This window comes from Eretmochelys imbricata, chromosome 17, assembly GCF_965152235.1.
Source record: "Eretmochelys imbricata isolate rEreImb1 chromosome 17, rEreImb1.hap1, whole genome shotgun sequence".
Lineage (NCBI taxonomy): Eukaryota > Metazoa > Chordata > Testudines > Cheloniidae > Eretmochelys > Eretmochelys imbricata.
The window spans coordinates 1669089-1687052 of record NC_135588.1 but is presented as its reverse complement, the minus strand read 5'-3'; the positions used below and the strand labels follow the sequence as shown (position 1 = coordinate 1687052).

Here is a 17964-nt window from a genome sequence, read left to right as displayed (position 1 = left end):
ATACTTTCTGCTGAATCTGAGCTTTTGCTTACTCAGGTGAAGCAGTAAAAGTGTATAAGGGAAGAATGCCAAAGTCTGTGGAAATTTACAATGTTTTTTGTCATCTTTGGTTTAAAAGGGATCTGAATGCTTGTTTTGTCTTTCATTCTTGTTGGGTATAATTTGGAGGCGGGAACTGTCCACAGGATGCCAGGAAAGTTCTCATGGAATTCTGCAGCTTTGTTTATATTCATGAATAAGTTTCTTAAATGTAGAGGCTAAGCAATGTCTCTGTTCCTAAAATAATTTAATTTAAGCTCTGGATGTGGCAAGCCATCGCTGAGGGTTTTTTTAAACCCCTTTAAATCCCATTGAGAACTGTCTGTTACAGGCTGAGGAAAAATTACAGTTCAGGTTTTGAGGTCTGAAAGAAAATGGAAGATTTGTGAGGTGAACACAATTATTACCATCTATTAGTGATAGAGTCACAGTGAAGTTGTTCTCTTGGTGTTTTGCATAATTATCTGAATTCTGCACTGCCTGGAGAGTTCCATGTATTTATATTTCTCACAGGATTGCCAGTGAATTCCTTAGGTTTTCAAAGGGCTGTCTGTTTTGGGCTTGTCTGCCTTGATCAGTAGCGTGGAATAGTCATGCTGGCTTTCAGTGCCCTAAATTATGGTGAGCTCCACTTCTCCACTACTCACAACTGGCACTTGTTTGCACATGTAACTTAGTTGACAATATACCTGGGAGACTTGCTTCTAATATTTTGAAAGTATTCATGCTATAAAGATGCAGCTTTTTCATAAACAAATATTTGCGGAGAAAAACCTATCGGATTTATGGTGCTTGGTTTTGATCAACCTTTGATCAGTTGGCTCAATAAACAAGTTAATGTCTTGTACAAATTGACCAACTGTTATGACATGGAAAACTTTGGTTATGTCTACACTGCAGTTAACCTGCAGCTGGCTTGTGACAGCTGACTTAGGCTCAGGATAAGGGGCTGTTTAATGGTGGTATAGACGTTCAGGCTTGGGCTGAAGCCCAAGTTCTGGGGCCCTTCCACCTCATAGAATTTTAAAACTGAGAACTAAATTTAGAGTCAAGATCCATGCTTCTGGTTTCCATCACGTAGCCTTTAATGTATGGTAGTGGTGAAATGATCATTCATGGTTTCATTAGTTAAAACTGTCCCTTCAATGCAAAGCTGTTTGGGTATGTGTGCTTTAAGATGGGTATATCATGGAGTGTATGCCACAACTTGTATACCATTGGTGTCAGTCCCATTGATCTAATGGGAACTGATTTAGTCAAATCCAGTTTCAAATTCAGAAACTTGTAGTACTCTCCAAAAAGGCATCTACATGGAGTTCTGGTACCCAAAGAGCTCCAAAGAGCCTCTACCTTCTTGTTGATAGCCCAAGGTTCTTAAAGATGAGAAAGACATAGAATGCTGCAAATGTTCTTCATTGCCTAACAGTAGTGGGCAATGAAGAACATTTGCAGCATTCTATGTCTTTCTCATCTTTAAGAACCTTGGGCTATGTCTACTCTACAGCTTATGTCGGCATAACTTCTGTCATTCAGGGGTGTGAATAAACCACCCCCCGAGCAACGTAAATTACTCTGACATAAGTGCCGGTGTGGACAGTGCTATGTCAGTGGACGAACTTCTCCCTCTGACATAGCTTCTGCTGCTCGCAGGGGCTGGAGTAGTTAAGACAAAGAGGGAGCTCCCATCAGCTTAGAGCAGCTGCGTTAGAGAACTTATAGTGGCACAGCTGCATTGATGCAGCCGCGCTGCTGTAAACTCTCGAGTGTAGCCATGTCCTTAAAGTTTCTTCTAACTGTGATGGCCATAGCTGATCCCATTAGACCATAGAAGTTGCTAAACTTCCTTGCCAAGATACAGGATGTTTATTCTCAACTAGTTTCCTTGTAGGGGTAGAGGTTTGTTTCAAGTGCTCCCAATTGCTTGAAAGGAATTTGTTAGAAAACTTAGAAAACTTTATCCACTCAAAACTATCAGTTGTGAAGTCCATCACTTTTCTATAAAATCTATCTTGAGCAGTCTGAGCTTTAGATATTATCACTAAGGTCCTGTTAACATGAGAATATAGCATCAATTTAACTAAAAGTGTGACTTCAAACCAGTATAGTTAGGGATTTGCACTGGTTTGCATGGACGCTCATATTTTGGTTCAGTTGAAGTTAACTGGGAATAAAAGTAAGCAAAACTGACATAAGACACTCTAAAATTTAACTGTACAGCTTTAATGTGTGGACGAGGCCTAAAAGTCTTACCATCCTATATTTTTCACCAATACGCATCACTGTGGAAACCCAGATTTTTGCCTGCCTTCTGTTAGCAGGTTTCAAGTTCATCATTCCCTTAAATAATTTACCTATGTGGTGCTGAAATTCCAGTGAAACATCTGCTCTTTGAGAGAACAGCATCTGGAGCAAACGGGATTAACCTGTTAGTGTGGTGGCTGGTAAATGCATACAGTCCACTGCCTTTATTTCCCCAAAGGCATCTTGTTGGAGCGGCAAGCACCTTGCACAGAAGGCTGCTTTTTCTGAAGGTGCTTGTTTTTGTTTAATAAGGGTTCCTGGCTCTACTGAGAGAAGCACTTCTCACAAGGTGGCTTTTTGTGCTTCTCTAAATGGTGCAAGAATATTAGTTTAACTTTTTTTTCCAGTATTTGTTTTCAAATTATTTACCTAGAGCAAACAAAACCCCTTCGTCACTTATCTGCTGACCTGTCATGCTGATAAATGGACCGCTGCATTCCATTAAAGTCAGGGTGTATGGTACTTGGTATGGCTTCTTGGTGACAGCTGATCATTTTTCATTTGTTGACCTATCTCTGTGTTACCTTCACAGTACGTTTTAAAACACAGGTTAGTCTTAGCCAACTTGACATAGTGCTGGACAATCCGATTGCATTTTCTACCGTTGTGTCCTCTCAGAATGACACCCAAGCAGACGTGTCTGGTGCTAGTTCATTTACAACTGGGGCAGCATCAGTCTCACTAGCTGAGTCTTGTTAGTGTTATGAAGGGATTTAAAGACTGAGTTATCTGTGCTGCAAAAGTCATTTCTTAACTCTGCACCTAGGTATAAATGCTTATAAGAGAATTGTCCTCTTTAGGTAGGTAGCTGATGTGCACCTAGAGTTTCTATCTTCCTTCGTTTTAGAAGTAGGTTTGATCTATTTAAATCCAAGGCTGAAAAGGCAAAATAGGTTCCCTATTAGGGGAGTTTTGTAACCCTGAAAGGAAGCATTGTGTATGTCAGTTTTGCTCCTCTGTGCAATGTGCTGCATGCCATATAACTCTAGCTGTGGGTTATTCACCCGTCTTGTAACCTTCAGGGACGCTGTTTTGCTTATAGATAAAATAACTTTATTGCCTGGGTTTATTAGGTTGCAGTTGTGCAGCTTTCTCCGTTACTCAAGGACTACAGCTGTTCTATATCTTATCTTTGAACGGCAGCTTGGTAACTTTTTTTATACAATTCGGTAGAACCACAGTAGGATGGCCTGTCATAGGAAATCCAGAACTTTTTTTTTCCCCTTCAGAATAACCCTGCAAATGCAAGTGCCAAAATTTGTCGTTTGTAGGTTAAATGGTAGAAACGTTCCAATGCTGGTGAATGCTGTTAAGTGTTGGCATTTTTCATTTCCCAGTTAGTGTACAGATGCGCCATATTAAAATGTCAGTTTAACCATCACCACAGTTGGAAAGTACATTGTTGCTATAGATAAGAATAAGATATATTTTTAATCAACAATACTGCTAATTAAATTGCATCGGTGAAGCAGGGTCCCTCTTTCACATAGGGATGGCTGTTTGCTTCTGTTTCATCACAGTATTATCTGTGTATTATAACCTTGAATTGTCTTTGTTGTTGCAGTGTGCGGAGGAGTGAATGCCCCATGTTGTGTTAGTGCCTGTCTGCCATGCTGGCCTGTCTACCAGGACCAGGTGACCTCTCCTTTCAGCTTCTTTCTTACCCGCAGATGAACACTGGACTTCAGAAATGTGAGTGATGTTTTGCCTTCAGGACGAGGTTAATTGTTAAATCTGGCACTAGTATAGCTATGAAATAAACATTTAGGTACAGCGGAAAATCTCTTTAATATTTTGTCTTTTATGTTTTGTCGTGCCTTCAAGGCATCCATCAATAATGGTTGTGAGAAACCACTATCAAAGTTCAAGCATTAGCAGCTAGCCTTCCCTTTCCAGTGTTTGAGAGGTTAATTTTAATCATAGCAGTACAACACACTTGAATTCTTGCCTCTTTACTAAAAGCATTAGGCAGTGAAACCGTACATATTGATTTGGCTCTTAATAGAATTTTTTTTCTGGTTCCTTTTCATTGAATTGAAAAGCAGACCCCAATAGCTGTTAAATCATTCTTAATGCAGAGTTGTTGCAGTTTGTTTTGTTGATATAGGGATATATCGCATTCTGATAAAACACAAATATTTGTAATCTGGCCAGTATTTCCAGTATTCAGAGTGCTGTCTCTCCATCCTGCTGTCTTTCCTGTGGCTTTGAAAGTTCTTGCATAGAATTACGGCGGTAACCAACACATTTACTTTCACTAACCTCTTTCATCCCTGTGACATTTTCACTGATATTTCAGGAAAACCTTCTATTCAGATCCAAGCATTAGTTTATTAGGGAATAGTTTAAATCATCCTCTCTTTGTTGTCCCCCCCACTTCCCCTCATCCTCCTGAGATCCCTTGAGTCACAAATTGATTCCACAGTCGGGGTGGCAAATAAGAAACTATTCCAAGAATGTTTATTAAAGAACTGGGTATAATGATCTCCTTACAGAAATGTAGTTTAGCCTGTCCCTAGTATCTGCAACTTGTACAAGGGGAAAATTCATATCTCTTCATTTAGCTTTTGGTTTTGGACTTGCTATCACCTTTTTAAATCAAATAATTTACACTCCAATTATAGTCAAACTAAACAACATGTTATGGTCCATGACTTGCTAATGAAATTTGGCATGGGAATATTGAGGAGTAAAGGTAATAGTCTACTAGTTATGTAACTGGGGCATACCAGAAGAGAACAAATTCTTGAGATGTGTGTGTCTTACATCACAGTATTTGTAATTTCCCCAAATGTGCTTTGTAATTGTAGTAACAGTTGTGACATTAACACAATTAATATTAACAAGCAGTGGGAAGGACTTGAAGCCAGCCTAGGGAAAGAACAAGTTAAAGAATATTGAGATGTATTCAAGTCATTAGGGCCTGATAAAATTTAGGGTACTAAAGGAACTAGCTGAAGCAATCTCAGCACCATTAGCAGTTATTTCTGAGAACTTATGGAGAATGGACTAGGTCCCAGAGGACTGGAGAAGGGCATACATAGTACCTACCTTTCAGAAGGGGAACAAAGAGGTGCTGTGAAACTATAGACCAGTCAGCCTAACATCGGTACCTGGAAAGATACTGGAACAAATTATCAAACAATCAGTTTTTAAGCATCTAGAAGATAATAGGGTTATAAGTATAGTCAGTGTGGATTTGTCAAGAACAAATCATGCCAAATCAATCTAATTTCCTCCCTTGACAGGGTTGCTGTCCTAGTGGATAGGGAAGTTGTAGATGTGATATATCTTGATTTAAGTAATGGTTTTGACAGTCCCACGTGACATTCTCATAGGCAAACTAGGGAAATGTGATCTAGTTTAAATTACTGTAAAGGTGGGTGCAAAACTGAAAGATAGTATCAATGATTTGCTGTCAAGCTGGGGGCATTTTTCTAGTGAGATTCCATGGGGTCTGTTCTGGTCTATTCAATATTTTCACTAATACTCTCCACTCCATTGTGCAACTATCTTTGTATAAATTTTGCAGATGACGCCAACCTGGCACTTTTTGAGGACAGGATTTGAATTCAAAACAACCTGGAAAGTTGGAGAATTGGTTTGAAATCAACAAGATGAAATTCAATATAGACAAGTGCAAAGTACTACACTTAGGAAGGAAAAAATCTAATGCACAACTACAAAATCTGGAGTAAATGGTTAGGTGGCAGCACTGCTGGAAAGGATATGAGGGTATAGTGGGTCACAAGTTGACTGTGGCTATGTCTACACTATGGCTTATGTTGGCATAACTTATGTTGCTCGGGAGGTGAATAAACCACCCCCCTGAGTGACATACGTTACACAGACATAACCGCCCATGTGGACAGCGCTATGTCGGCGGGAGAACTTCTCCTGCCAACAGAGCTCCCGCCACTCGTGGAGGTGGTTTTATTATGCTGACAGGAGAGCTGTGTGTGTGCAGGCAAGCCCTGTGAGTCAACATTGTGGTGCAGTTGCAAAAAAGGCTAATAGTATTCTGGGGTGTATTAACAAAAGTGTCCTATGTCAGACTCGGGAGGAGATTGTCTTGCTCTACTCAACACTGGTGAGTCCTCAGTAGAATACTATGTCCCCTTCTGGGCACCACGCTTCAGGAAGGATATGGACAAACTGGAGAGAGTCCAGAGGAGAGCAACAAAAACAAAAAGGTTTAGAAAAGCTGACCTATATGGGGAGACTTAAAAAAAAAAACTGGGCATGTTTAATCTTGTGAAAGGAAGACTGAGGGGGCCCGTCCTCAAATACGTTAAGGGCTGCTCTAAAGAGTACTGTGATTGGTTTTCCATGTCCACTGAAGATAAGACAAGAAGTAATGCACTTAATCTGCATCAAGGGAGATTTAGGTTGATATTAGAAAAAACATTTTCGGATAGTTAAGCACTGGGATAGGCTGCCAAGGGAAGTCGTGGAATCCCCATCATTGTCGGTTTTAAGAATGGTTAGATAAACTTCTGTGAGAGATGGTCTAAGTATAATTTGTCCTGTCTCAGTGGAAGGGGCTGGGCTGAGCAACTTCTCAAAGCCCGTGCTAGCCGTACATTTCTGTGGTTGCAGCAAGAGGATGTGCCCAGAAAGGGGCTTTCACAATGTGATATTCAGGTAGACTGCCATCTTATAGCATTCTCCCCCCCCCTTTTTTTTTCCCCTCCTTTCCATCTTATTAATATATGTAGCATTATGTCTTTTCAGCTGAATATTGCTGACTAAAACTACATGGGAGGGGAGAGAACTTAGTGCACTTTCTTACAAAGAAAACCTACAATTTGTTAAAAAGCTTCCTTGGTTGGTGATCACTTCAGAGTATTGGAAAGCTTCATACTGAAAGGGCAAATTAGTGAAATCTTTTAACATGTTTGTTTGGTGAGATGAGGGTGTGAATTGTGGGCCAATTTCATACTGCATTAGTTCTATATTTTCTAAAGGTAACAGGAATATCTGTTAGCTAGCTATATCTCTTAGCCTGATATTGCCGGCTCTTTCCAGGCACTGCTTGACACTGGACTGAAAGCAGTACCATAACCTCATTTAGGACTTGTCTACACAGGGAAAAAGCCTGCAGTAGCTACTCCCACACTTACTCTTGTTGTTCACTTCATGTCTTAGTGCACAATAATTTACTGCACTTTGGAAGCTCATTAAGCTAAACTGTTCAAGAAGTGCTCAGTAAGCGTGTCCACAGAGGGAGTTAGCGCTGAGTAGCTCGTGCACTATAAATTTTCACCCTAGCTTGCTGCTCGCTAATTTTCCTAGTGTAGACATGCCCTTAGTGAAGAGTTTAGGTACTGTGTTTAAAAGAATTTAGCACATAAAGTGGCTGGCAGATGTTTAAACGCCACTAATGCTTAGCAGTTAGCTCTGATTTATATTGAAAATCAAAATGCCCCCTCTGTGGCAGATGCGTATGAGATTATTTGGTGCATTTCTCCACATCCGGTATATGCATAAATAGTCTTGCTCCCGGCCAAAGGAAAGCTGAGTTAATAAGCATTTTTAATGAACAATGTGTGGGGGTTTTTTTTGTTTAGGGATAGCTGGAGAAGAGGATTTGAAATAGTCCCATGCTTTTTATAGAAGCCTTAAGAAACTCTATAACTGTACCAGATAACTTTTATTAATAGAAGTCCAGAAAGCCTGAGGATTTGTTCTAGATATAGCTCTCTGGATCACATTGGTCTTGCATTCTATTTAAAGCTCTACATAGTTACTTTCTTTTCTGTCCACCTCCAGATGAAGGGCTTTTTTCTAAGGATACTGCATGAAGGCAGAGGTGCTAGATGACTTGTAAATATTTTGTCTTTTTGAAACTGATAATGTATCAGTATTTTTATTTATTTATTTATTTATTTATTTATTTATTTATTTTAAAGACTTTGCAAAAAAACCTCAATTTTGTAAGATTTCAAGGGAAAGCAGAGTAACCCTGAAATTTGTCCTTCACCCACATGTGTGGGATTTCTCATTGGTCTCTTATCTGAATTCTTTCCTTCCTTCCTTCCTTCCTTCTGTTTCTTAAATATAACACTGAAGACAATATCAAATACTTGAGGCAAAGAATGCATTGTCAAAAGAGCAAAAATGCCTTTTTATTGGGCAATGATCATAGTTTCCAGTGATGTAAAGACAGGTGCCTCAGGGCCTTCAAAGAAAAAGATTGATTGAGATGATGGTGGAGTAGCCACAGTTGAGACGAAGTGTGGGTTTTATATTCCTGGACTAAAAGACTAATCAACAGGCTAAAATTAACTCCTTCCCAAAGACTGAGGACTCTCATTAAACCTACAGGAAAATTGCAGCAGTTGAGAGCTTTACCCAGGAATTGGGTATAGCTCTTCTTTTTTTGTTTTGAATTTGATTATTGTAAGGATCCTTAAGGCTTGTTATACTTTAATGAATTTTAATGAAAATATAACCATAAGTAGGTTACAAAGCTGTGGTTTAAAGCCTGAATGTTAAATGCACATAAAGAAAAATGTTTTATTCGTATTGAAATTAATCAGAGAAATACGCCATTGCTAACAAGAAAATATTTCTGATATTTAGAGGTGCACATCTAATTGTTATATGGACTGGCACAGAAATCTGGAACTGATCACAAGTGATGGGGATGTTGGACAGCAAAGACACATTTTGTTTAAATTATGCTTGATATTTTCCCATTCATTTTGTCAGCTGAGGTAATCTATTTTTTTCTATCCTACGTAATCCGCATGACTACTTCACTGTAGCCTTGGAATCCCTGTACTGGTCCTTCAGGTCCCCTGAGTACGCCTTAATTCCTGTTTCTGACTTATTCACAGTTTTCTCTGTTTTGTTGCCCAAATTGATCCTGCAAAGATTAGAGTCTACTGTGAAGAAAAACTACTGGTGTAACATAATTACATTTTATGTAGTATATGGGGAGCCTCAGGAATATGTTCTCTTGATCAGTCCTAAGTAAATTATGGATGTTTTAGCTAGTTCAGGGCAAGAGAGGCATTGACTCTGTAAACTAGAATTACATAGGAAAGGAGGGGGAAGGTGAGGGAATGGGTTGTTAACTTGAGAGGCCAATTCAAAGGGGATTTGAAAAATGGTTTGTCAGTTACTTAAGATAGGACATCAGGTTTCATCTTGGTGCATGTTTAACTTGAACTGAAGGCTTGTTTTCACTCTTAAAGTAAACTATTGTGCTTTTAAAATAAGGAACTCTAGTTCAGAGCTATAGATGTGCTATAGTTGATAGATGCAAAGTGTTCAGTTTTGCATATTAAAATGTGATAAATATTTTAACTGCTACCTGACAATAATTGTAATGCATTGTCAAAGTACACCCAAGACCTTACCTACTGGAAAGGTGGCAAACTATCCAACATACTAGGTCACTAACATTTATTACCCAGTTTGATATTGGATTTCTGAAATTCTTGTCTAGTTTTTCCATAGAATGTAAAAGAAAGATGCCTTGAAGTGTTAAGCAGAAACTCTATCTGAAATTGGCCAAGTTCACACAACCCAAGTTGCAGAAAGGCCTGGATTCCCTTCAGCCTGATCAGTTAACTCTTTCATCAGAATTACCTAGCATGTTTCCAGGGTAGGCATCTTTTGGAAAAGGCAGAGAAGATGAGAAGGAATAGAAGAACCTGCTAAAAATACAGCCAACAAAGTTTTGAGAGCTGCTGACAGAAACCTGGCAACAGAGTACTAGCATTGCCTAACTTGAGGAGACGTTCCTGACTTCATTAGAAATGCAAGAGCTCAGTCAAAAAGGAAGTTAGAACCTGCATGACAGGGTGAGGTGAGACATGAGAACAAAGAGGATGTTCAGGTTAATAAATATCAAATTAGTATTCCCTCTAATTAGTAGGGGGGGTGGTAGATGCCTGTGCTTAAACACCATGGTGAGAGGCATCTCAGAAACAATGAAGATGGATAGGTAAACTGCCAGCTGGCACAGCTGAGTGCATGCTGTGCTAAAGAAACAACTAGCTTATAAATATTCCCATTTTACAAAGGATATGTTTAATTTTGTTATTGCTTCTCCTTTTGGTATCCATCCCATCATCTCTTGCATTGCCCTTGGTTTCTAAGGACAGCTTTTCTTATAGAAGCAGTGCCCTGCCTTCAGTTTTAGAGACTAAAATCATATGCTCTGTAGACAGTGATTGAAAGGGAGCTAGTAATGCTGCTTAGACCTTAACCATACTTGGTAGATAACTTCTTCTAAGCAAATTGTTTTCCAAAAGGCTATAATCAAGTGCATATGTTCAAGCAAAGGTCTGCCTCCCTAGTAGCAGCATGATCTCTGGTGGGCTGTAGTTCCTAGGTCTCTTCTGCTTGGGACAGTGAGATACCAAGCGCACTGGCAATGGCCCTGCTGGGCTCTGGAGAAGTCAGCTGCAGAACCCCCTACCAGCAAATCACTGCAGTAGCGTGTGTAGGAGCTATGGAGGAAGCTAAAGATCTTGTTCTATGAGAGGGGAGCTGCTTTTCTGGTGGACAAAATCTGCAAGGTGAAAAATCAAGCAGAAGGGGAATGAGATTATGGAAGAGCAAGCCTATATTGGAAGATTATAAAATTGCTTTTAAAGCAAAGGCTTATGGGAGGCAGCCAGTAGAGCTTTAAAGGAAAATGTGCTGTCTAATCCACAGATGCATTCCACCCTCCTAGATTTTCATATGGCCTTTGCCGAAATGTACAAATGGCAGCCTGCTGCTCAACCTTCAGCCAGGTGGATATCTGCTAAGTGAGGATAAATGGAACAGGATGGCTGTCTGGAATAATTTTGCCCACATGTGGTAGATAAATGTGCCTTTAGGATCTGTTGTGGTACCCTGATTGTAACCGTTTATTGTTAGGATACTCTCCCAAACTGACTGTCATAGTGAATATGGAGATTAGCTGAGTAGGGATGGACAGAGGTGAAAGGCACAAAATAATGCGTCTTTAGCAGAATGGGAATTATACAATATAACCGGGCTAAACTAGAATTACTAAAGACTTCTCAAAGAACCTTTGAGTATTTGCCAAAGAAGACAGTTTTAAAAAATGTTAAGTGCCTCAATTTCTGAATAATGCTGACATTGAAATCCAAGTAGTTTTTATTTGAAGTGGCTTTATATGGGGCTCACACCAACATTCTGTGCATTTTTCCATTCTGTTCGCTAACTTCCTTCTCTGTTTCCTAAACTAGAAGCTCAGGATTCCAAGAACAGCTTAAGAAGGGGGCTAGGGAGGGAGGGCAGAGGCAGATTTTAAGTCTGAGAATATTCATTAGGCTGCAGCATTTGCCCGACCTCTTATCCAGCATAGAAAATAATCTGAGGTGCAGGCTATCCGATGCGTTGATTGCGGCACACCTGGTTTGTCCAGAGCTCCTCAAGGGTTAATGTAACTACCATCATTTTCTGAATAAACTTAGTTTAAGAAATGGTCTGGTTCAGTTTTTACTCCCTTCAGGCTGGTCTTGCCTGAAGTTGAGTGGTGCGTCATGTTGGTTTCCACTGATGAAGGGAATCAGATAACTGGTGCTTGCCCACTGGTTTTGGGAAGATTCGGCTCTTTTATCTTTTGAATGCTTTAACTTGCTTGTTCTGAGAGAACACTGCTTCTTTCCAGGGTCAGTACTGATGGATTCCCTCTTTCTCCACAGGGGACACTACACAGAAGATGAGATCTGCACAGTATCCTACCCCAGCAGAATTGGATGCTTATGCTAAGAAGGTTGCCAACAATCCACTGACTATAAAAATTTTTCCAAACAGCGTCAAGGTTCCCCAGAGGAAACACATACGCCGTACTGTGAATGGACTTGATACTTCAGGCCAGAGGTATAGTCCTTACCCATCCCAGCCCACCACAAAAACAGGCCTGCTCGCGATAGTCAAATCTCCAGCTAAAGGAATTATCAAAGACTTGGACGGAACACGCGCACGTCTGCTGCCGGAAGCAATGATGAATCCCCCTTCCACACCGTACATTGCACCTAGCACTTTAAACCACCCCCAGGCGCTTGCTCGCCAGCAGGCCCTTCAGCATGCACAGACTCTGCCACACCCCCAGAGCATACCGCAGCCGCAGACTTTGCAGCTCCCTCAGGGTATACTGCAGCCACAAAGCTTAACACACCCTCAGGGTATACCGCAGCCGCAGACTTTGCCGCACCCTCAGAATATGCAGCAGCCGCAGAGCTTGCAGCATCCTCAGACCATGGCACATCAAGCTCTGCAGCACCATGCAAACACTTTGCTGCAGCCGGGTTTACATGGAAGCAGAAAGATGCCGGATGCAGATGCGCCGCCGAATGTGACCGTGTCTACCTCAACCATTCCCCTCTCTATGGCTGCCACTCTGCAGCAGAACCAGCCGCCAGACCTGAGCAGCATTGTGCACCAGATTAACCAGTTCTGCCAGGCCAGAGCTGGCATTAGCACTACCTCAGTATGTGAGGGACAGATTGCAAACCCTAGCCCCATAAGTCGCAATCTGCTGATCAATGCAAGTACCAGGGTGTCTACTCACAACGTTCCCACTCCCATGCCTTCCTGTGTAGTAAACCCTGTAGATCATGCTGCTGCTGCTATTCCGTCTTCTGCCTCTGTTAACGTACCCATGGTAAACATCAGCAGGGTGCCGTCTGCATACCAGACTGAAATGAAATCAGTTGCATGGAACCAGCATCAGCTTGCACATCTCCAGCAGATGTGTGGCGATGCTGCTGGACCTACTGGACTTGCCGGGAAGCACCCTCACAGAGAGATTGCAGGGCAAGGTTTTCCTGGTAAAACTTCAAACTACCCTCAAGAACTGTGCATGAGCCAGTCTTTCAACTTAAAGCCCCCTATTGAGAAGCCTACACCTTCCCCACCTGTGAATGGATTGCAGGGACCCTTGCCATATACTAATGGGCACTATTTCCAGCCCATATGGAATAACATTCTGCCCACACCGAACAGTGACAGCTCTGGGTCACAGGACCTTGCCATGCCTTTTCATGGAGGACAGCCAGCAGGGGCACCACTAGATTGTGCAGCAGGAGCTCATTATAGAGCCGGAGCTGGTTCATCCAGCCAGAATAGTGTGATGCAGACCATGGATTACCTAAGTGGGGACTTCCAACAGGCGTGCTTCAGAGATCAGAGTATGGCTGTCCTGGGAAAAGTCCATCGGCCTCCCATGAACCGAGCACCTGAACCAACTGATAGTCGAAATCTTCATATTCAGCACCCGGGGTATAGATAGGCTGCAGTCACTTTCACAGACAAAATTAGAGGTTTAGTCTTAATTTTAATTAATAAGCAAAGTATTTTTAATTTGCAAACTTGTGTGATCATTATAATCATTGAAACAAGACTTAAGGTATATTTAAAAGCTTTACATCCACATTTTTCCTCTTAGCATCAAATATATAACATGCCTTTTGTTTCAAATAACTTGATTACACTACTGCATCCCACAGCTATTTCTTCACCACAGAATCCTCTTTGCTCAGCATTTGCCTTCTACTTGGTGACTACTTGCTGGACTGTTAAGTTGCTGCAGGGTTCACAGTTGCATCTAGTAGCCAGGTCTTTAAAGAGCTAGGTAGCATAGATGCTTACATTTCCATCTAAATTTCCTCTGCAGATTAAGAGCAACAAAATTTGTCAGGAAGTAGGGCTTATGTTCAACTCTAAAGCCTGTTTCATTAAATGCATTAAACGTTGACCATTTGCACTGTCTAGCGACTTATTTAATTGAAAAGAGAGCCTACTTTTGAAAGGATTTAGCTAGGGTTATATATTTAGGCATTAACATAGGAAGAAGCTTTTTGCTAGCTCTTGCAGAGAGTTCTGCATTTGTCATTTTGACTTTGGTCTATCTCCAGAGTCAAAAGCTCCTCACAGACCTTCTGGATGCTTTGTTGAGGACAGGGTATGGGAGTGGCAGTTTTAGGATGTAGGGTACATAGCTGCAATAGTAGCTGCCTCCTTCCCTCTTCGCTTCCACTTGACCATTTTAAAGCTAACTATGTCTGAACCCCTCGCTGCTAGGAGTCTGGATTTCCTGATACAAAGTGCTGTATTGAGGTTTTATTCCAGGAATCTAGACCCACTGACGACCCCACAAGGGTTCAGTTGCTCCTCCAGTAGATAGAATTAATTTCAGGGTAGATTAGCATATTTAGAAGTCTGTCTCCACTGTAAAGGTAAGGGCACATAGTGACTGGAATGGCGTTCTCACATTCCGACAGCATCAATGAAATGAAAGGTATTTGCTATGAAACAAAGCTCTAGAGACATGGTGGGTCTTACAGCCCTGTACTCTTATATGTTAAAGCACCAACATAGATGCGATAGAACAGTTCTCATATCTGGGAATTACCATTTAAGCTATTTTTAAAGTACTCTTTTCCCAGATTCTCTGTGCCTAACTACTTCTCTTCCCTCCCCATGTCACTTAAAGCAGCTAAATGAGTTGGTGACCGATAGAACACTAACTATTGGATAACCTCAATGTCTCATTCTCTTCAGCATATTGAAACATCCCTTCTTTTAAAGCTAAATTTATTGTAAGTAGGAAGTTTCTCATCTCTGTAAATGAGACTAATACTTGAACATAATGATCACAGTCAAGTTTGGAATTAAAAAAGAAAAAGTAAATGCATTGATTCTTTATATGTACACTGGCTAAAAATATTGCTCTACACTGTAACTTTTAAGTGTAATATTTCTGTATGAATGTCGCCTGGTAGCGTGGGTTTGAGTAGCATTGTGTATGAGTGAACCCCCTGGCCTCTGCCATTCACTGGCCTCCCTCACAGCCCTTTGAAAAACAAAGCCTTAAGTATTTGCTCCTTGAACTTTCCTTAATGAGCATGATTTAAAATCTTAAGACATCATACAAAATTTAAAAAAAAAAACACAACAAACTTACAAGTTTTGAAGTGATGTCATAGTTGGCTAGAGATTCTTAAAGATTTTCGTAAATGGAAAAAATTAGAAAACATTTATTTGTATTTTTTAATTTAGACTTGTAGTTCTGGGCTGTAACAAATATTTAGGTTTCAAAGCTTAGCAGAGTACGTTTTCTGATTCCTTGCGTAAGATAGTACACTTACACCATGTCATTATTTAAATTCTTTTAAGTGTACTATAAACCGTTCTTTAGTGATTACTCTTTAGCTAAGTTAAGCAGTCTGACTAAAGACGGATTAAATTATGTGTTGGCTTGTGTTGCCTTATATTTAAAAGGAAAAATTGCCTGATTGTGTTATGCCAAATGATAGCAACATGAAGTCCTAATTTATTGTTTATAATCGTATTCCTGCAGTCTTTGTGAAAACTGGTAAATATACATCTATGAAAGAACTAAAACCCTGAGGCTTTTCATGCAATATTTTTCTGAATACATTATCTTGGAAGCCAAGGATTGAGTCTGAAGCTGCTTCCCTTCCATTTTCCCTGTCGCCTCTTCCCCTCCTCCAAATTGATCTAGGGCTGTGCTGTGACTTTAACATTTCCCACTAAAGTAGTTACTGTAAGGTGTTCTGCTACCTGAAATATGCTTACGTTTTATTGGGTTCATTAGCCTACTGCAAGTACAAGCCCCAGACGGTGATTCATCTTCTGCCCTCCCCCCAAAACGGAGAGCTAGTGAAACCCCATGTTTCGGCTCTTGACAAAAAGTGGTATAAATGTCTGAAGTTATGCTAATGTTACAGTAAGCCATTGGAGATAGTCTGAGAGTCTTGTCATGAGTTGTTCTGAACTAATAACTGCCAATAGAATCGTCACCTCTGAGACTTTGGCCTGATGCAGCAGGACTGTGAAGCAAAAATATTCAAGACACATCCAGGTAGGACATTCCATTAGCTGTTCAAAAAATTAGATCAAGTTTGCTATTAAAACCTACTCAGATATTTCGCCTTGTTCTGAGTCCAGTTTTTATTGAAAATAACTACATTCTGCATCAGTGTATGACTAACAGCTTTTTCTTATACTTAAGAGATTTTTACCCTTTTTTAATCAGTGTTTTTGTTCACTTACATGCTTAGTTTATAGAGTCAACCTGTAAAAGAAACATTTACTCCAACATGAATCCAGCAATAAGGGTCCAATAAAGGGCCCCACTGGACATGCACTATTGCTCAAATGATGACAAAGGATAGGGTGTTTGGTACTTAGTATCATTTGGTAGAATCTTTTTCTTTTGGGACTCTTTTATGCAGAGTGATACTCTGGTGTGTTTAGTAGGAGCCATGCTTTTGACTTCTAGAAACATTTCGCAGTATTCATTCAGATTGATATTTTTCCTTCCTCCAGTTCCTGCTATAATTTTACTAATGCAAAGATGAGGAACTGGTTCTAAGGAAAATATAGCATTCTGGTCCTATTCCATGCAATATTGAATGCTGTGAAAGTTTCCCTACCTAGTAGAACTCTGTTTTGCATGTGTTTAATTTGTACAGCACTTTTGTAAACTCTCTAGGCTTTCACTTGGGTCTTTGACATAGATGGGTGTCTTCCATTGGAATTTACACCACTGTTCCGATTAGAGCACTTCCAGCTTTCCACTTCTTCTCCACTGAAAGGTCAAGCACTTACGACCTCTGATGCAAATCTCTTGCATCCCCATTTCCATGTCTGGATATTGATGAAATCAATCTTTGACATTTATGGAATAATTCTTTCCTTTGGGGGGGAAAGTAAGGAGCTAAATATTTCATATGTTTTTCTCAGTGAGCTCTGGATTATTTTATACTGTGCTGTCAGCACCATAATCTATCCCCTCCTAATGCACTACACTGGTTCAGCAGAATATTGCTATGCAGACACTTCTGCTGGTTTCTAATGATTTACTTCTGTCCAGTGGAGGTTGTTAGTAAACAGAGCAGAGAAGGGATAAGTGTGAAAGTGGTGAAAAGGCTTCCAATGGGAAACTTCCATCTCTGCTGTATCTTTTCTGTTGAGCAGTGGCTTTGAAGCTGTTATCAGCCCAATTTGTTACAGCCCAAAGTTAAAATTTTATAATGACACTTGTGAATTTTCTTTCTTAGAGAACCTTTTCTGAAGCTTATGATGTGAAAGATGTCTCCACAGAACTCGGCCATTCCCGTAGAAACCAAACAGAAATGTTTGCTGGGGTTTGCTGTGGAGAGAATCGGGAATTGCTGCTGTATTTCATTAAAACACATACTGATTATATACGCTGCTTCTCATGTGCTACGGGTATAATGAGAATCTTTTCTTTTCTTTTCTTTTTTTTTTTCTTTTGGTCTTCAGGAAAAATAAAAACTAAAGCCAAAAAGTCCTTTTCCCTCTGCCCCTTCTGCTGTTTTTATGCAGTGTGAATGAATGAGGCTTGCTTGGCCTGTGGTATTCAACTGTAGCCAATGGCTGCAGGATGGACGTTTGCTGTGATAGTCTGCACTAAGAAATTCTGTGAGACTGTTACGTTGTGCAGAAAACTGCAGGCCAAAAAATGGTAAAATTCCTGAAGAAGTCTGTGTTTGGGCTGGATTTTCTCCATTCCTGATCTTTCTGTCTTGAGAGCTGTGGGGATGTTATTTCCCTTTTAGTTTGATGTCATGAAAAATTGTTCTTAACTTGAAAGTTACTGTC

At 40.4% G+C, this 17964-nt stretch overlaps 1 protein-coding gene across 4 annotated transcripts in view; it reads left to right on the top strand.

The window, feature by feature from the left end:
* The window catches only part of FAM222B (family with sequence similarity 222 member B), a 46495-nt gene extending 28842 nt beyond the window's left edge, over positions 1-17653 (top strand). For 2 of the 4 annotated variants that reach the window (XM_077836431.1, XM_077836432.1), the window contains exons 2-4: positions 3905-4032; positions 12015-13593; positions 17400-17653. In XM_077836431.1, coding sequence (XP_077692557.1) covers positions 3951-4032; positions 12015-13593; positions 17400-17427 — 1689 coding nt within the window. In that variant the 5' untranslated portion in view covers positions 3905-3950 and the 3' untranslated portion in view covers positions 17428-17653. Of the gene's footprint in view, positions 1-3904; positions 4033-12014 lie in introns of all 4 variants that reach the window. The other 2 variants (XR_013348241.1, XM_077836433.1) reach the window with 2 other exon arrangements.
* Positions 17654-17964: the final 311 nt, after the last annotated feature.